This window comes from Pleurodeles waltl, chromosome 3_1 (genome assembly GCF_031143425.1).
Source record: "Pleurodeles waltl isolate 20211129_DDA chromosome 3_1, aPleWal1.hap1.20221129, whole genome shotgun sequence".
Lineage (NCBI taxonomy): Eukaryota > Metazoa > Chordata > Amphibia > Caudata > Salamandridae > Pleurodeles > Pleurodeles waltl.
Window position 1 is genome coordinate 927,143,889 of NC_090440.1, and position 14,788 is coordinate 927,158,676.

The following is a 14,788-nucleotide window of genomic DNA, read 5'->3' on the forward strand; positions in this document are numbered from 1 at the left end:
AACAAACATGAAGATGGTATTTACATACAAATCTATCTTGTGTATTAAATCATTTTAAGTGAAACAATGATTTCTAAAAGGTTTTTACACTAGAGATCAATTGATAGTATGAAGGGAGGTATGTCAGTTAATGAGTAGGTTGCAACAAATTGAAAATGTTTTGGCTACAATTTCTGAACATATCGGAGGGATTTAATAGGAAGTAAATATTATGAAAATATCTGTATTGGATGGGTTTAAAAGAAACCAAAAATAAACCTGACAATTGTTAAGCATTTCTCATTTTAGCAACATTTTCTGACATTGGAGTCCCATAGAAAGTGGAATGGAATCAGGTTGTGTCTATAGAGTTATACAGAGCTATTAGCTGAAGAGTGCAATCATCTGAGGAGCACCACTAGCAGCAGACCCAAGCTTACATTCCCCATAAAAGATAGATTTACAGAATTAGGAAAATACACAGGAGAGTTTCAAACAGGGTAAAGCCATCTAAATATCTTAAGGAAAGAAGAACTGGCCAGCGTTCTTTATGACACAGCATCAGTTTTATGCACTGTGATCATCACTGTGTGATGTATACCACAATATTACCTATAAGCCTATAAACATTTGTAGTATAAAATATCCGCCAATCCATGTTAACTTGAAAGTAGTTTAGCGCAAGGAAATGCACTTCTACACATACCAAGGAGTCTATACACCTAGTGAACATAAAAACATTGACAGACTCTTCAAGTGTTAAATAACTATAATTAACTTCAACATTTATTTGTTCAACACTAGTCTGTTTCTAACCCTCATGACAAAACAGGATGGGTTTCATTGTTTTTTTACACTACTTCAAATTGCTACAGGACATGTTTAACAATGTGATATTGTCATCTACCAAAAGCTTTTTTTCGCCTTCAATTTCAGAATATTACTTGGATACATTTTCAGCCTGCATCAGAATTTGGCAATTGGGATTTGCCTTTTCAAACCCAGATCAGCACTTGGTTACCATTCTTATACCATTATGGACTCCTTGAGCTAAAATGTTAGTTTTTTTTATTGGTGAGGTATGCATTTTTCAGGGAATTGTTTCTTGCGGGTAGTGTTTCCCCATATAGGTTATACCAATATAAACCCATTTCTTCTTAGTTATTATTTTTTAAAACACTGTGGTATATAATAAATAGAGATATTTGCCAGTGTCACCATTTTGCACCTGTGTGATGATAAATCACATCCACAGCACACCCATTTTGAAACTTCTAGACCATTATTCATATATAAAGGGTACTACCGTATTTGAACACTGAACAAGCTTTACCATGGGAAACCTAAACATATTCACTACATTAAGTTTAATCACAATCTTTTAAAAGACAAACATCGCAACTCACCTGTATGCCAAACGTACTGTACCCACACATAAGTGCTTGCGGCAAAAAATAGCCATTGTACGGGTATGAATAGTAGACATATTATATCCGATGTGAATGCTACACACACAAAAAATACTGAAAATGCCTGTAGTAAAACAAGACAAATATAAATTAGTGGACATTATAAAATAACTCGCATTTACGAAGTACTTTAGTAAGCAAAACAAATACAGGTGTCACTATGTTCCTACTGTTTTTACTTATCACAGGTACTCAGATTTATTTCTGATCTGCAGTTCACTAAAACATATTTTCCAGTTGGGTGAAAAATAAAAATCATATTGTCTAACACTCCAGGCCGTCATTGTAGTGGGACCCAATGTTTTTACAAAAGAGGACCTTTGGCTCCAAAAGTCTATATGCCAAATTATGAGTGTTCTCTGCGACCATCAGAGGAAACAGCCTGACACATGGCAAGAAAATAATTGGTCAGCAGTATCAGCTACTGCAATGCGATCTGTGTTTGACAATTTCCATATGTTTGGAATTAGGAGGAAATGGGGTGGGAGGTATTAAAGATACCCTGACTAGTACCATTTTCAAATCATGATAAATCAGTATGTGGTAAGCTATTGTGTTGTGAATTAATGCTTCTATGAAGTGGCAAATAAAGGAAATGCTAGCTAGCTGTTTTTAGCAACTTTGGAAAGGCAGAGTAGAAAGCAGACGGACTCTGCAGAATCAGAGGGCACAGCCCTGTTCATCTTGTGGACAAAATGCAAGAATAGACGGGACGCAAGAAATCAGAAGCAACAAAAGTGAGTACAGACAGGTCCTAGTGATAAATTAAATTATTGGGTTTTTATTTAAGCATTATTTTCTTAAATTCATCGTATCCAAAATTGGAGGCTCCTAACTTTTTGAACTGGCAGGTACAGTTTTTAGATAAGGAGTGTTTGCCTTGCCTGGAGAAAAGCTTGTCATGTCGGTTTTCAATCCAAATTGTGCTTCTGTCCCTGGTACCGAAAGGAGCTTAAATTACATATTTTCAATGTAGAAAGCCAGAAGATATTTAAAAACAGTTAAAATGAAAAATAAACAAAAATTAAAATCATGTACATCCTTTGATTTGGTATGGTTATTGATTGCACTAATTCATTCAAAAATGTGCCCAAATTCCTAGTTATTACTCAGCACTGTGTAATAAAATGGCACAAGTTAGTTTGGGGGAGCCAATATTTTTACAGAATTGCTTTCAGCACTTGATTTGTCCAGTTTGGCCAACTGGACAAACAGTCTTACCAGATCCAGATCCAAAAAAGTCCCCACACAACTTAACCATATTTGATAGCTGCACTAGTTTCAGAGGCAGACTCAGTCAGTGCTGGCCACTTCAACCACATGAATCAAGCAATACAAGCTTAGCTCTCTTGGAGCTTGCATGAATGCGCAATTTCTTGCTGGTGGCTGGGAGCAAGATTGCAAGCTCTAGAGTGCCTTGAGGGGGTGGGGAGAGGCAGGCGAGCGCTGCTGCACCAGTCGGGCACCATAAGAGCACTATTTCACTTCCACATGGTGGGACATAAATTTTCTTGCTGGTGACCGGGAGGAGGACTGCAAGCCCCAGAAGTGTCTTGAAGTGGAGGAAGGAGGCAGGAGAGCATTGCTGTGCAGTTGGGCAACTTAAGAGCACCACTTCACTCCTGCAGCGCAGGACACACCTGGGCCAAGAACGGGCCCATCTTCGACTGTCATTGGCCAGACTTGGTCACCCCTTTTCAGTCTTAGGTCTGGACTTACTCTGGACTTGTCAGACAAATGTAATGATTGCAACCGGGTATACTTTGTTAGGCAATACCAAGAGTCAAACCACTTTTCTAGAAGGGTATAAAACCTTTTTTACTGCAGCTGTGGCTACAGAGGCAGGGAGGGCCAAAGGTGAGATGATTACTATTGTTTCCCTGGAGGCCGCGTGGGAGTCAAGGATTTTTGGATGGGATTCACCTTTCTTACAAATGTTGAAATTATCTGTTCAGGGCACTATATTTTTCACACTAAACTATTTTTTAAGTGCCAAATCCCACCCAATTTTAGTATTTCAAGCTTTGCTATTGGTAACCTGTCAGGCAGGAAATATGGGCTGGATAAGGTAATCCTAGTGGGTGATTTCAATTGACATCTTTGTGAGAGCCCTCTGAATCCTATCAATAGTAAGCCCAAATGTTTGTTGGCAGAGGGACTACATATGGTGCACACCAGGGAAGGCTCTGAGTAAATACTATTTGAAAAAATTATAATCTGATCTGCTCGCTGGAGAAACGTATAAGATCTATTAATCCTTGCATTTTACCCACCTTTAGGAGTAGTGGGTGTGCTTCCATAATTGATTTTATTTTGTGTCAGCTTCCTTGTTACTTTTTATTTCCAATTTTATCATAGTGAACAGCTCTTTTAGCGACCACAATCCCCTCTCACAAGCGCTTGATAAGATATGCAGTGTTCCTAAGAATATGTCTGTGATTCAGGGTGTGTTTTCCCACAAAGATCATGGTAGGCGCACAAGATGGTTCCAAGTAGAGCCCATCCAGTTTAAAAATTCTCTTTTGTCAGAGTGAAGACGTCAGATTCTCACAGTGCTTCAAGTGGGTCAATTCTATCTGCCTTTGAGGGTATATCACAGAAGGTGTTAACATTACTTGAGCCCCCCCTGAGGAAGGATAGGCCTCGTGTACATAAATGGTTCGACAGTAAATGCTCCAAGTCTCTTTGTAAGTTGAAGGAAGCACTAAAGACCGTTCCCAGAGTTAAAGACTCGGTTACTGGCTGCCATAGGGCTTATATCATGGAACTTGCAAACCTCAAGGGCTGGTTAGGAAAGGAAGCTTGGAATGACTTAGCCCAAGCTTGCAACTTTGGGGATAGCACATTGTTTTGGCGGGTAATAATTACCCCGGTCTTGTCAGTGACAATGTTCCCACTTTATGACATCATGTATCTGAGTGACAGTGGGTGGCACATTTTAAAGAGATCTACAATGGAGGGCCTGCGGGGAAAATGCTGCTTTGGGTGTGTCCTTCAAGGGAAGGCAAAACTTTATTTTTGCATTAGAGGAGGTGAGCAAGGGTATTCAGGCCCTATCACATAACAAGACCGCGGGGCCTGATGGGATCCCCCCCGATCTGTTTCTGGATGACATTGAGCTGTGCGGTCCAGCCTAGACTCTGGTTTTAAATGCTGCAGTGAAGGTTGGTCCCGTGCCAATGTGGCCTACAGCTACAATAGCCCCAGTCTTCAAGAGGGGGGCCAACAAAAACCCTAAATGTTATCAGCCTATTTCCCTGATCGATACAGTGGGGAAGGTTAAGGATGCTTGATAGACTGGTGGATGGGCTGATGAGCATAATATAATCTCTGATTATTGAAGTCCCTAAAGTTAAGGAAAGTCCGACCGAGAAGAGAAGAGGAAAGACAAGACAAGAGAAAAGAGAGAAAAGAGAGAAAAGAGAGAAAAGAGAGAAAAGAGAAGAGAAAAGAGAGAAAAGAGAGAAAAGAGAGAAAAGAGAAAAGAGAGAAAAGAGAAAAGAGAGAAAAGAGAAAAGAAAAAAAAAACAACCAACAACTGCCGCACACTGGAAAGGCTAGGTCCTGTGGTCTTCCGAGAGCCCTACATGTTCCTTGCTCACTTTTCCTTCTTCTCTTGCATTCTGTATGGCTCCAAAGTCTTGTAACATATGCTCCTTCTGCAATGTAAGTTGCCTTGATTTTTTTGTTTTATACAAATGTTTTGACAAATATGAAAAACCTAATAAACAGATTTATTTAAAAAATGGATGAACATCTTCAATGGCTTTAACGTATGAGGATAGTAAGGTGAAATAGTTAGATGTAAGCCCAAATTCCAATAAACACTTGCAATGATGGGAAAGGCATCTGTAATCTTCCTAAAAGAATCATTGGGGGCAGTGGGGGTGTCAACATGTTAGCTATGACCAAAACCACTGAGAGTTCTTTGACACTACTTACAAAGAGCACTTCAAATCTAGTTTCCCCTTGGGACTTGCAGTACACACCTTACTCTTGTAACGTCTCATATAACCATAGTGTACCACAGATATCACCTCACATATAAAAACAAACAGTACTACTTCAGTATGGATAAGACCACTAACTGTAATGGTACATAAAAACAACACCAATCACCCTTTAAATATCTGTTCCAACAGGACACAAAGTTTACAAAGACACTCAGTACCCATTAAAAAGGGATTACTACATAGAGTAAAGCCCCCTATAATTACCTATGTAATTACTTGCAAAGTACTAAACACCACAGAAGTCGCCTGCAAGAGCTAAAACACACAGGACATTTGCCAAGAGTAACCAAATGGGAAAACCCAGCGGGAGGTTTGGAAACATGTGTAGGTTTACTCTGCAGGATGTGAGGATTGGCCAAAACATTTTATCTTCGTGCTTCACACATGCCTATACAGCTTAAATTCGTCAACTCAATAAGCGATTAGGAATAAAATAATAGTACTTTTCATTTACAAATCTGCATAGCTTTCCATGATGGAGTTTGTTATATTTGTCGCTTGTGAAGAAGACATATGCGCCAGAGATGTGTCCTGGCGCCCAGGACAAATTGTTTGGGGTCCAGGGCAACAAGTTTTCATGTTTATTTTGTCCTTGAGACAAGTAGACCCAACCCTATGAAGCACAACCCCCTTTGCTGCCAATTTACAGTACCACATTATGGATAAATAAGGGCATTGTCTCCAGTTAAGGTAATATTTGTGTCTATATGTCAATGGTGGTCGAACTTGTATTTATGGTTCCTTAATGCAAATCCTTTATTATTCGGGTGAGTGCTCCTCTAAGGAAATGTTGTAAGCCTCAGAGTGCACTACTGACAGTGGTGCCAGTACAAAAATGTATACACATGCCAGCAAAGTTTAACAATATGAAGCTATGTATAATGCTCCCATAACGCACTCTGATTAGATGCAAATATTTGCAACATTTTAAGAGCAAGATTCTTTGCTTTCAAAATAAATTGCTTGCAAAAATGCAACTAGGAACAATGTTTTGCTAAACTGTGAAATTTTAGGTACCATTTCTTTAAAGCATCATTTAGTAAAATGTGTTCATGTACGCTAGTATTTCCAAAAACTATTCATAATAAAGACCTATTGCATTGCAAATGTTTGTTCTCATTTCCTCTCTCTCTCGTTTCTCTTTTAATCACTCCTTACTCTTGCATCTCTCTGAGAGAAGCAGCGGAAAGGGGTGTCTTTGGATTTGTGGACTTCGCATTCGTGACTTGGGACCCAATTCCAGAGACTATTGGTATCCCACAGAAAGTATCCTGGAGGAGGACTCTATAACCGATACGACAGAAAAATTTACACAATCACCAAAAATTAAATTCAAATGTTCAGGAAAATTTACATTACAGTATTAGAAAAAAGATGACATTACACTTTTTAGAATGCAGAACTACCAAAAATTATTTGGCACTTCCTACAGAAATTATTATAGAATTTGCTGCAGAATTTAAAAAATGTTTCCAAATCCATGTGCATTCACATACATTCATGTTTTACAGAAATTTAATTACACAAAAGGAAAAACCTTTTAATATTTAGCAGATAACTGTTTTGAATCAATATGCATTGTTCTCTTAAGCTTAATTATTTATTGAAGCTGAATATGAAATTACACTACCATTAAGAGATAAGTAAATTAAAAAGTTTCATTTCATTTAAAAGTCTGCAAAAGTGGAGTTATACATACCAAACCCTGGTATCGGAAGGAATCATACACACTTCTGATGAACAGCCAGAAGGGCCACAAATACTCAAATCTGAACTCCAGGACAAAATCTGCCAGCAATACTAGTGCCCACACTACAAGGAATTTGAGATACAAAAAAGTGCTGAAAAGAAATAAAAACAAGAATTACAATCACAAAGCTGCTGAAGATGAAAATGAAAGAATGGATTAGTATTAAAAATAAATAGCGTTCTATCGGTTTTACAGAACAAATAACAACCAAAACAATAAAGTAGATAACACTCGACCAACAGTTGGGCCAGTTAGTTAAGGTAATTTCTCTTCACCATTACAAATCCTGTTTAAAGATATTTTTATGCAAGACCTGGCCATTTACTTTAAGTCATATTTGCGTAGTGGTGCATGCACGTACATTCCAACAGGTCTATGTTATGAAGCCAGAAACCTACATTTCTGCTCCATATGTGGGCCTACAAGGAGGCTAACTGAAAGATGCCATCACTGAGAATCGCATATCACAAGGGAGTTTATCCACGGATCTTGAGTAGGTAGCAGAATTAGATTGTGATAAAGCACTTTAGCCATGTATTCACCATGCCCATCTCTGCTCTCCTGTCGATCTACTTTCAGCAACTTTGATTGCAGCTAGTAAAACCTTTTACTGATTGTCCGAAGAGTTCTTTTGTAGCTAGGAAATTAGCAGTAATCTAGTCACCGCTGAGACTAGAAATTCCCTTTTTCATTGTTTTGGCCCATTTCTATTTCGATGTGTGTTCTGAGTTTACAATGAAGTTGTATTCTCTCATGCTGCAACTTTCGTCACTTTCCCTTTTTTCTTAGTAGACTCTGCTGTTTGCTGTGCTGTTTTCTTTTGCTTGTGGTCTAGCCACGTTAAATCGTGTTTTGTGTTGGTACAAAGTATTCTCGGGATTACGGCAAAGGTACTGTTCTTCCATATGAGTAATACAATTTATGGGTGTTTTTTTCCTTTGCAAAAAGCCTTCACAATGTTTGACAAGTCTACTGTCCAATTCTGCTCCTTCCCTCCTCTTCCCACAGAGATCTATCATTTCCATTTGAAACCCTTTGCCCTACTTCGGTCCACATTTTCAAAGCCACCTGCCCTATTACCACTTCTTGTGGTAGTCTTTGTTCATTGGCACATTCTGCTCTACAACAGTAAACTAGAGATGCCATTACTGATTTACAAAGATGCTATTACTGAATTATATATATATATATATATATATATATATATATATAGAGAGAGAGAGAGAGAGAGAAATTCCAGACACATTGCATGCCCAGCTGTGCATCATGCCATACTAACTGTGTTAACATATAAAATAGGTAATCAAGAAGAGAAACACGCCAGTGAATAAACACGCTGCATCTAAAAAAGGTACGCACAGCCATCAGTGTTTCAGAAAGGTCATTCATTATTTCAGCAAGGCAGGAAGAAGCAGGTGGCCATACACGAGTGTCATGTTTTATCATCTAAATAAAGCATTTTGGGCTGCAAGCCATCTTAACACTGTTTACTGTGAAGCAAAGTCTCTCGGACAGAGCTGATGTGATCAGATTACTAGAGAAAGTGATAGCACATTTCACTGCAGAGCCTGGTGCAGTTACCCCTCCTTGTATCAGCATTTGAACCATCTGTAGAAGCATCGACTCAAACTGCAAAAACTACATTGACCATTAATGTGTTGGAGAAGGGAAAGTTTTTGCTCTGTGAGAAAGTGTGCATTTCCACTAACATTCAGTTTATTTTACCACGATAATTTACAAACCTCTTGACATAACATTTAGGTCAGTGGTAGACATTTGTGGTGGTTGTGTGTTTTGTCCAGATATGAGCTTTTGACCATGAGATTCAAACCCATGTTTTAATTAATGTCACAGTGCAAGTTGTCGAGCCAAGCGCGGATAAATAATTACAATGTTGGCATGGTACTACAGACAACCACTTTCACTCCCCGGAGCAGGCCAACCTGGCAATAGCCCATGAACTGGCGCTTTGTTATAAAGCATTAGCTCCAAGTCCCACTCAACCCCAAATCAGGGCAAAGAAAAACAAGCATTAGAAGAGCGAACATTTCTCGTCTACGCAAAAGCTTTTGGCTTTGCCAGTATGTTTTAGCCATGATCTACGTCCATTTGGTAGCTGTTCAGCATGGCTAAATGTTAGTGGCATAAAAGAGAATGGTGCGGAGTGCCATAAAGTAGAGTGTCGTGGAGTATAGAGTGGGGTAGAGAGTCATTAAGTGGAGTGGAGTAGAGTAGACTTGAATAACATGGAGTGAAGTGGGGAGGAGTGAAGTGGACGGTCATGCAGTGGCATAGAATGGAGTGGCATAGTGTTGTGCAGTGTCTTGGAGGGTGTAGAGTGTCGTAGAGTAGAAAGGCGAAGAGTGTTGTAGAGTTGAGCAGTGTTAGATTGCAGCAGAGTCGGGTGGCATCGAGTTGTGGAGAGGAGCAGAGTGGAGTGGCAGAGGTGTTGAGCAGATTGTTGTAGAATGGAGTAGGCTGTCGTAGAGTGGAATGTCAGAGTGGAGTGTCGTAGAATGGAGTGGCATCGAGTGACATGGAGTGGAGTGGCACAGAGTGACGTGGAGTGGCATAGTGAGGTGGAGCAGAGTGGAGTTGTGTGTTGGAGAACAAAATGGTTTAGAGTGCCATGGAGTGGCATAGAGGGCATTGCGTAGAGCTTTGTAGAGTGGAGTAGTGCCAGAGTGGCATAGAGTGGAGTAGAGTGATGTGGAGTGTCAGAGTGGAGTGGAGTTCAATGGAGTAGTGCATCATAGTATAGTGGCCTAGAGTGAAGTGGTACAGAGTAGATTGGCAGAGAGTGCAGTGGCTTTGGATGCACTGGTTTTGAGTAGAGTGGTGTAGAGTGCATTGACAGAGTGGAGCAGTGCAGAGTACAGTGGTGAATAATAGAGTGGAGTGGTGCAGCGTAGACTGCAGTGGCATAAAGTTCAATGACACAGGGGGAATAGATGGCATAGAGTGCAGTAGCACAGAGTGCAGTGGCAGAGTAGTAGATTGTTTCAGAGTAGAGTGAAGTAGTGCAGGGTAAAGGGGAGAGGTGTAGAGTGATGTATAGTACAGTGGCATGGACTGTAGTGGTGCAGAGTAGATTAGAGTGGCATAGAGCGTAGTGGCACTGAGTGCCGTGGCATTGAGATGAGTGTTGCAGAGCAGAGTGAAACTGTGCAGAGTGTAATGGTGCAAAGTAAAGCAGAGTTCAGTGTTGGAGAGTGCAGTCTTGCAGAGTAGAATGTCTTAGAGTGTAGTGGTGTAGAGTGCACTTCTGTAGAAAGAGGTGGCCCACAATACAGTAGTGCAGTGTAGAATAGAGTGCAGTGGTACATTGGTATGAGTAAAGTGGTGTAGACTACACTTGGTATAATGCAGTGACTTAGAGTTGAGTGGTGTAAAGTAGTGTGGCATAGTGTGCAGTGGTGTAGAGTAGATTGCTTCAAAGTAGAACGAAGTGGTGCAGAACGGAGTGCTGCAGGGTAGAATGGAGTGACAGAGTGGTGGCGTAGAGTGAACTGGCACAGAGTGGAGTGGCCTAGATTGGAGTGGTATAGAGTGCAGTGGCGAAGAGTGCAGTGGTGCATAGTAGAGTGTATTGGCATAGAATAGAGGGGTGCAGAGTACTGAGGTGTAGAGTGAAGTGGCATGGAGTAACGTGGTATAGAGTGCAGTGGTGCTCAGTACATTTGAGTGGCGTAGACTTCAGAGGTGTAAATTGGCATAGAGTGGTGCAGAGTGCAGTAGCGCAGAGTAGGGTGGCTTACAGTGCAGTGGCGTAGAGTGGTGCAGAGTAAAGTGGCATAGAGAACAGTGACGTAGACTACAGTGGTAAGGAGTAGAATAGTGGCGTAGAGTTCAGTGGCTTAGAGTAGAGTGGCAGAGTGGCATAGAGTGTATAGTGGCATACAGTGCAGTGAAGCAGAATGTATTGGTTTTGAGTACAGTGGTTTAGAGTGGAATCGGAGTGCAGTGGCATACATGAGATTGTTTCAGAGCAGACTGAAGTGGCGTAGAGTGCATTGGCATGCAGCAGAGTGAGAGTTCAGTGGCAGAGAGTGCAGTGTTGCACAGTACACTTTCAGAGTGCAGTGGTGTAGAATGGTGCAAGGTAGAGTGGTGTAGAGTATAGTGGTGCAGAGTAGAACAGAGTGGCATAGAGTGGTGCTAAGTAGACTATAGTGGCGTAGAGTGCAGTGGTGCAGAGCAGACTGACATACAGTGCATTGTTTTGGGTGTTTTGTGCATTGGCATGGAGTGCAGAGGTTATAGCAGAGTGCAGTGGCATAGAGTAGAGTTGCGCAAAGTGGAGTGGTGCAGCATAGACTGCAGTGGCGTAGACTGGACTATTTGAGTAGAGTGCAGTGGTGCAGAGTGGAATGGTGCACGATGAAGTGGTGTAGGGTAGAGCGGTGCTGGGTAGAGTGGTGCAGGGCAAAGTGCAGTGGTATATAGTGCACTGGTGTAGAGTGGAATGGTACAGAGTAGAGTGGATTGGAATAGAGTACAGTGGCATGGAGTGCAAGGTTGCAGAGTGTAGTGGCCTAGAGTGGAGTAAAGTGCAGTGGTGCATAGTAGGATACAGTGGGGTATAGCGCATTCGTGTAAAGTGATGCAGTGTAGAGAGGCTTAGGTTGAAGTGGTGTAGATTGGATTGGTGCAGAGTAGAGTGCAGTAACAGTGGAGAGGCATAGAGTGGCATAGTGTGAGTGGTGCAGAGTGAAATGCAGAAGGATGGAGTGGTGCACAGTAGAGTGGAGTAGGGTAAAGTGGAGTATACAGGGAGTAGAAGCACACCACATTGCATAGACATACAGTTTTAATGATAAAAGAATACAGCTCACAAACAATAATGTGTGGAAATGGAATGTGATTTGTTTTGATGGTACTGAAATATTTGTTTCCATCACACTCCAGATTTACCCCAAGTAGCCAGCATGACTGTAGGAGGATGGCCTGGCTTATAGTGAGTACCTTGTGGTACTTACACCCAGTGCCAGGTCCAGTTATCCCTTATTAGTAGAATAGAGGAGTTTCTAGCAGCTTAGGCTGATAGAAGGTAGCTATGGCAAAGCAGCTTATGCTGAACTAGGAGACATGCAAAGCTCCTACTATACCACTTATATCATATTACACAATATCATAAGAAAACACAATACTCCGAGTTACTAAAAAGAAAGGTACTTTATTTTAGTGACAATATGCCAAAAGTATCTCAGAGAATACCCTCACTTAGGATGTGAGTAATATACACAAGTTATATGTACACAAACCCAAAACAGATAAGTAACAGTAAGAAAAGTAGTGCTAACAACGTAGTATCACAATAGGATGCAATAGGTAGACATAGGTCTAGGGACAACACAAACCATATACTCCAAAAGTGGAATGTTAATCACGCATGGACCCCAGGCCTATGGGAGGTTGTAGAGGGTCGCTGGGACTGTAAGAAAACAGTAAGGATGTCCAAGATACCCCACCCCAAGACCCTGAAAAGTAGGAGGAAAGTTACCCTACTACCCCAGAAAGACACAATAGTCATGATAGGGGATTCTGCAAGAGCCACAAGCACCAGCAACACACTGAAGACGGATTCCTGGACCTGGGGACCTGTAAAGGAAAGGGACCAAGTCTAAGAGTCACGAAAAACCCCGGATGAAGGTGCAAAAGGGCTGCCTCCGGGTGGAAGAAGCCGAAGATTCTGCAATAACGAAAAGGGCTAGGAACTTCTCCTTTGGATGGAAGATGTCCCACGGCATGCTGGATGTTGCAGAAGGGTTTCCAGTCAGAAATACCGCAAACATGCCTTGCTAGCTGCAAGAGTCGCGGTTGAGGATTTTGGGTGCTGCTGGGGACCAGGAAGGACCAGGATGTCGTCACTTGGAGGAGAAGACGGGGGGGGGCGCTCAGCAACTCAGAGAGCCCCCGCAGAAGTACCGGAACAGGCACTTAGAAGATCTGTGAACTCAGAGTCACAAAAGGAAGGTCGTACAACGTGGTATGTCCAACTCAGCAGGTTTAGCACTGCACAGAGTGCTGGAGACCCAGGCTAGGCTGTGCACAAAGGAATCCTTGGAGAAGTGCACAGAAGCCGGAGCAGCTGCAAATCACGCAGTACACAGGTTTGCTGTCTGGCGTGGGGAGGCAAGGACTTACCCTCCACCAAATTTGGACAGAGGGGCCACTGGACTGTGGGAGACACTTGGACCCAGCTCCTGTGCTCCAGGGACCACGCTCGTCAGGATAAGAGGGGACCCAGAGGACCGGTGATGCAGAAGTTTGGTGCCTGCGTTGGCAGGGGGAAGATTCCGTCGACCCACAGGAGATTTCTTCTTAGCTTCCAGTGCAGGGTGAAGGGTGAAGGCAGACCCCCCTCAGAGCATGCACCACCAGGAAACAGTCGGGAAAGCAAGAAGGATGAGGCGCTACGATGTTGCTGGTAGTCGTCTTGCTACTTTGTTGTGGTTTTGCTGGCGTCCTGGAGCAGTCAGCGGTCGATCCTTGGCAGAAGTCGAAGAGGGAAGTGCAGAGGAACTCTGGTGAGCTCTTGCATTCATTATCTGAGGAATAGCCCAGAGGAGAGATCCTAAATAGCCAGAAAAGGAGGTTTGGCTACTGAAAGAGGTAAGCACCTATCAGGAGGGGTCTCTGACGTCACCTGCTGGCACTGGCCACTCAGAGCAGTCCATTGTGCCCCAACACCTCTGAATCCAAGATGGCAGAGGTATGGGACACACTGGAGGAGCTCTGGGCACCTCCCCTGGGAGGTACTGGCCAGGGGAGTGGTCACTCCCCTTTCCTTTGTCCAGTTTCGCGCCACAGCAGGGCTGGGGGATCCCTGAACCGGTGCAGACTGGCTTATGAAGAGATGGACACCATCTGTGCCCATCAAAGCATTTCCAGAGGGTGGGGGAGGCTACTCCTCCCCAGCCCTTCACAGCTATTTCCAAAGGGAGAGGGTGTAACACCCTCTCTCAGAGGAAATCCTTTGTTCTGCCTTCCTGGGACTGGGCTGCCCAGGCCCCAGGGGGGCAGAAACCTGTCTGAGGGGTTGGCAGCAGCAGCAGCTGCAGTGGAAACCCCGGAAAGGCAGTTTGGCAGTACCCGGGTTCTGTGCTAGAGACCCGGAGGATCATGGAATTGTCCCCCCAATACCAGAATGGTATTGAGGTGACAATTCCATGATCTTAGACATGTTACATGGCCATGTTCGGAGTTACCTTTGTGATGCTATACATAGGTAGTGACCTATGTGTAGTGCACCCGTGTAATGGTGTCCCCGCACCCACAAAGTTCGGGGAATTTGCCCTGAACGATGTGGGGGCACCTTGGCTAGTGCCAGGGTGCCCATACACTAAGTAACTTGGCACCTAACCTTCACCAAGTGAGGGTTAGACATATAGGTGACTTATAAGTTACTTATGTGCAGTGAAAAATGGCTGTGAAATAACGTGGACGTTATTTCACTCAGGCTGCAGAGGCAGTCCTGTGTAAAAAAATTGTCTGAGCTCCCTATGGGTGGCAAAAGAAATGCTGCAGCCCATAGGGATCTCCTGGAACCCCAATACCCTGGGTACCTAGGTACC

At 42.7% G+C, this 14,788-nt stretch overlaps 1 protein-coding gene across 1 annotated transcript in view; it reads right to left on the minus strand.

Annotated features, from left to right (window-relative positions):
- Positions 1-14,788, minus strand: part of MACO1 (macoilin 1) — a 239,647-nt gene that overhangs the window by 209,141 nt on the left and 15,718 nt on the right. Inside the window, exons 2-3 of the mRNA XM_069223924.1 lie at positions 7,161-7,302; positions 1,386-1,512 (exon numbers count right to left, since the gene is read on the minus strand). Of these exons, the coding sequence (XP_069080025.1) occupies positions 1,386-1,512; positions 7,161-7,302 (269 nt within the window). The remainder of the gene's footprint in view (positions 1-1,385; positions 1,513-7,160; positions 7,303-14,788) is intronic.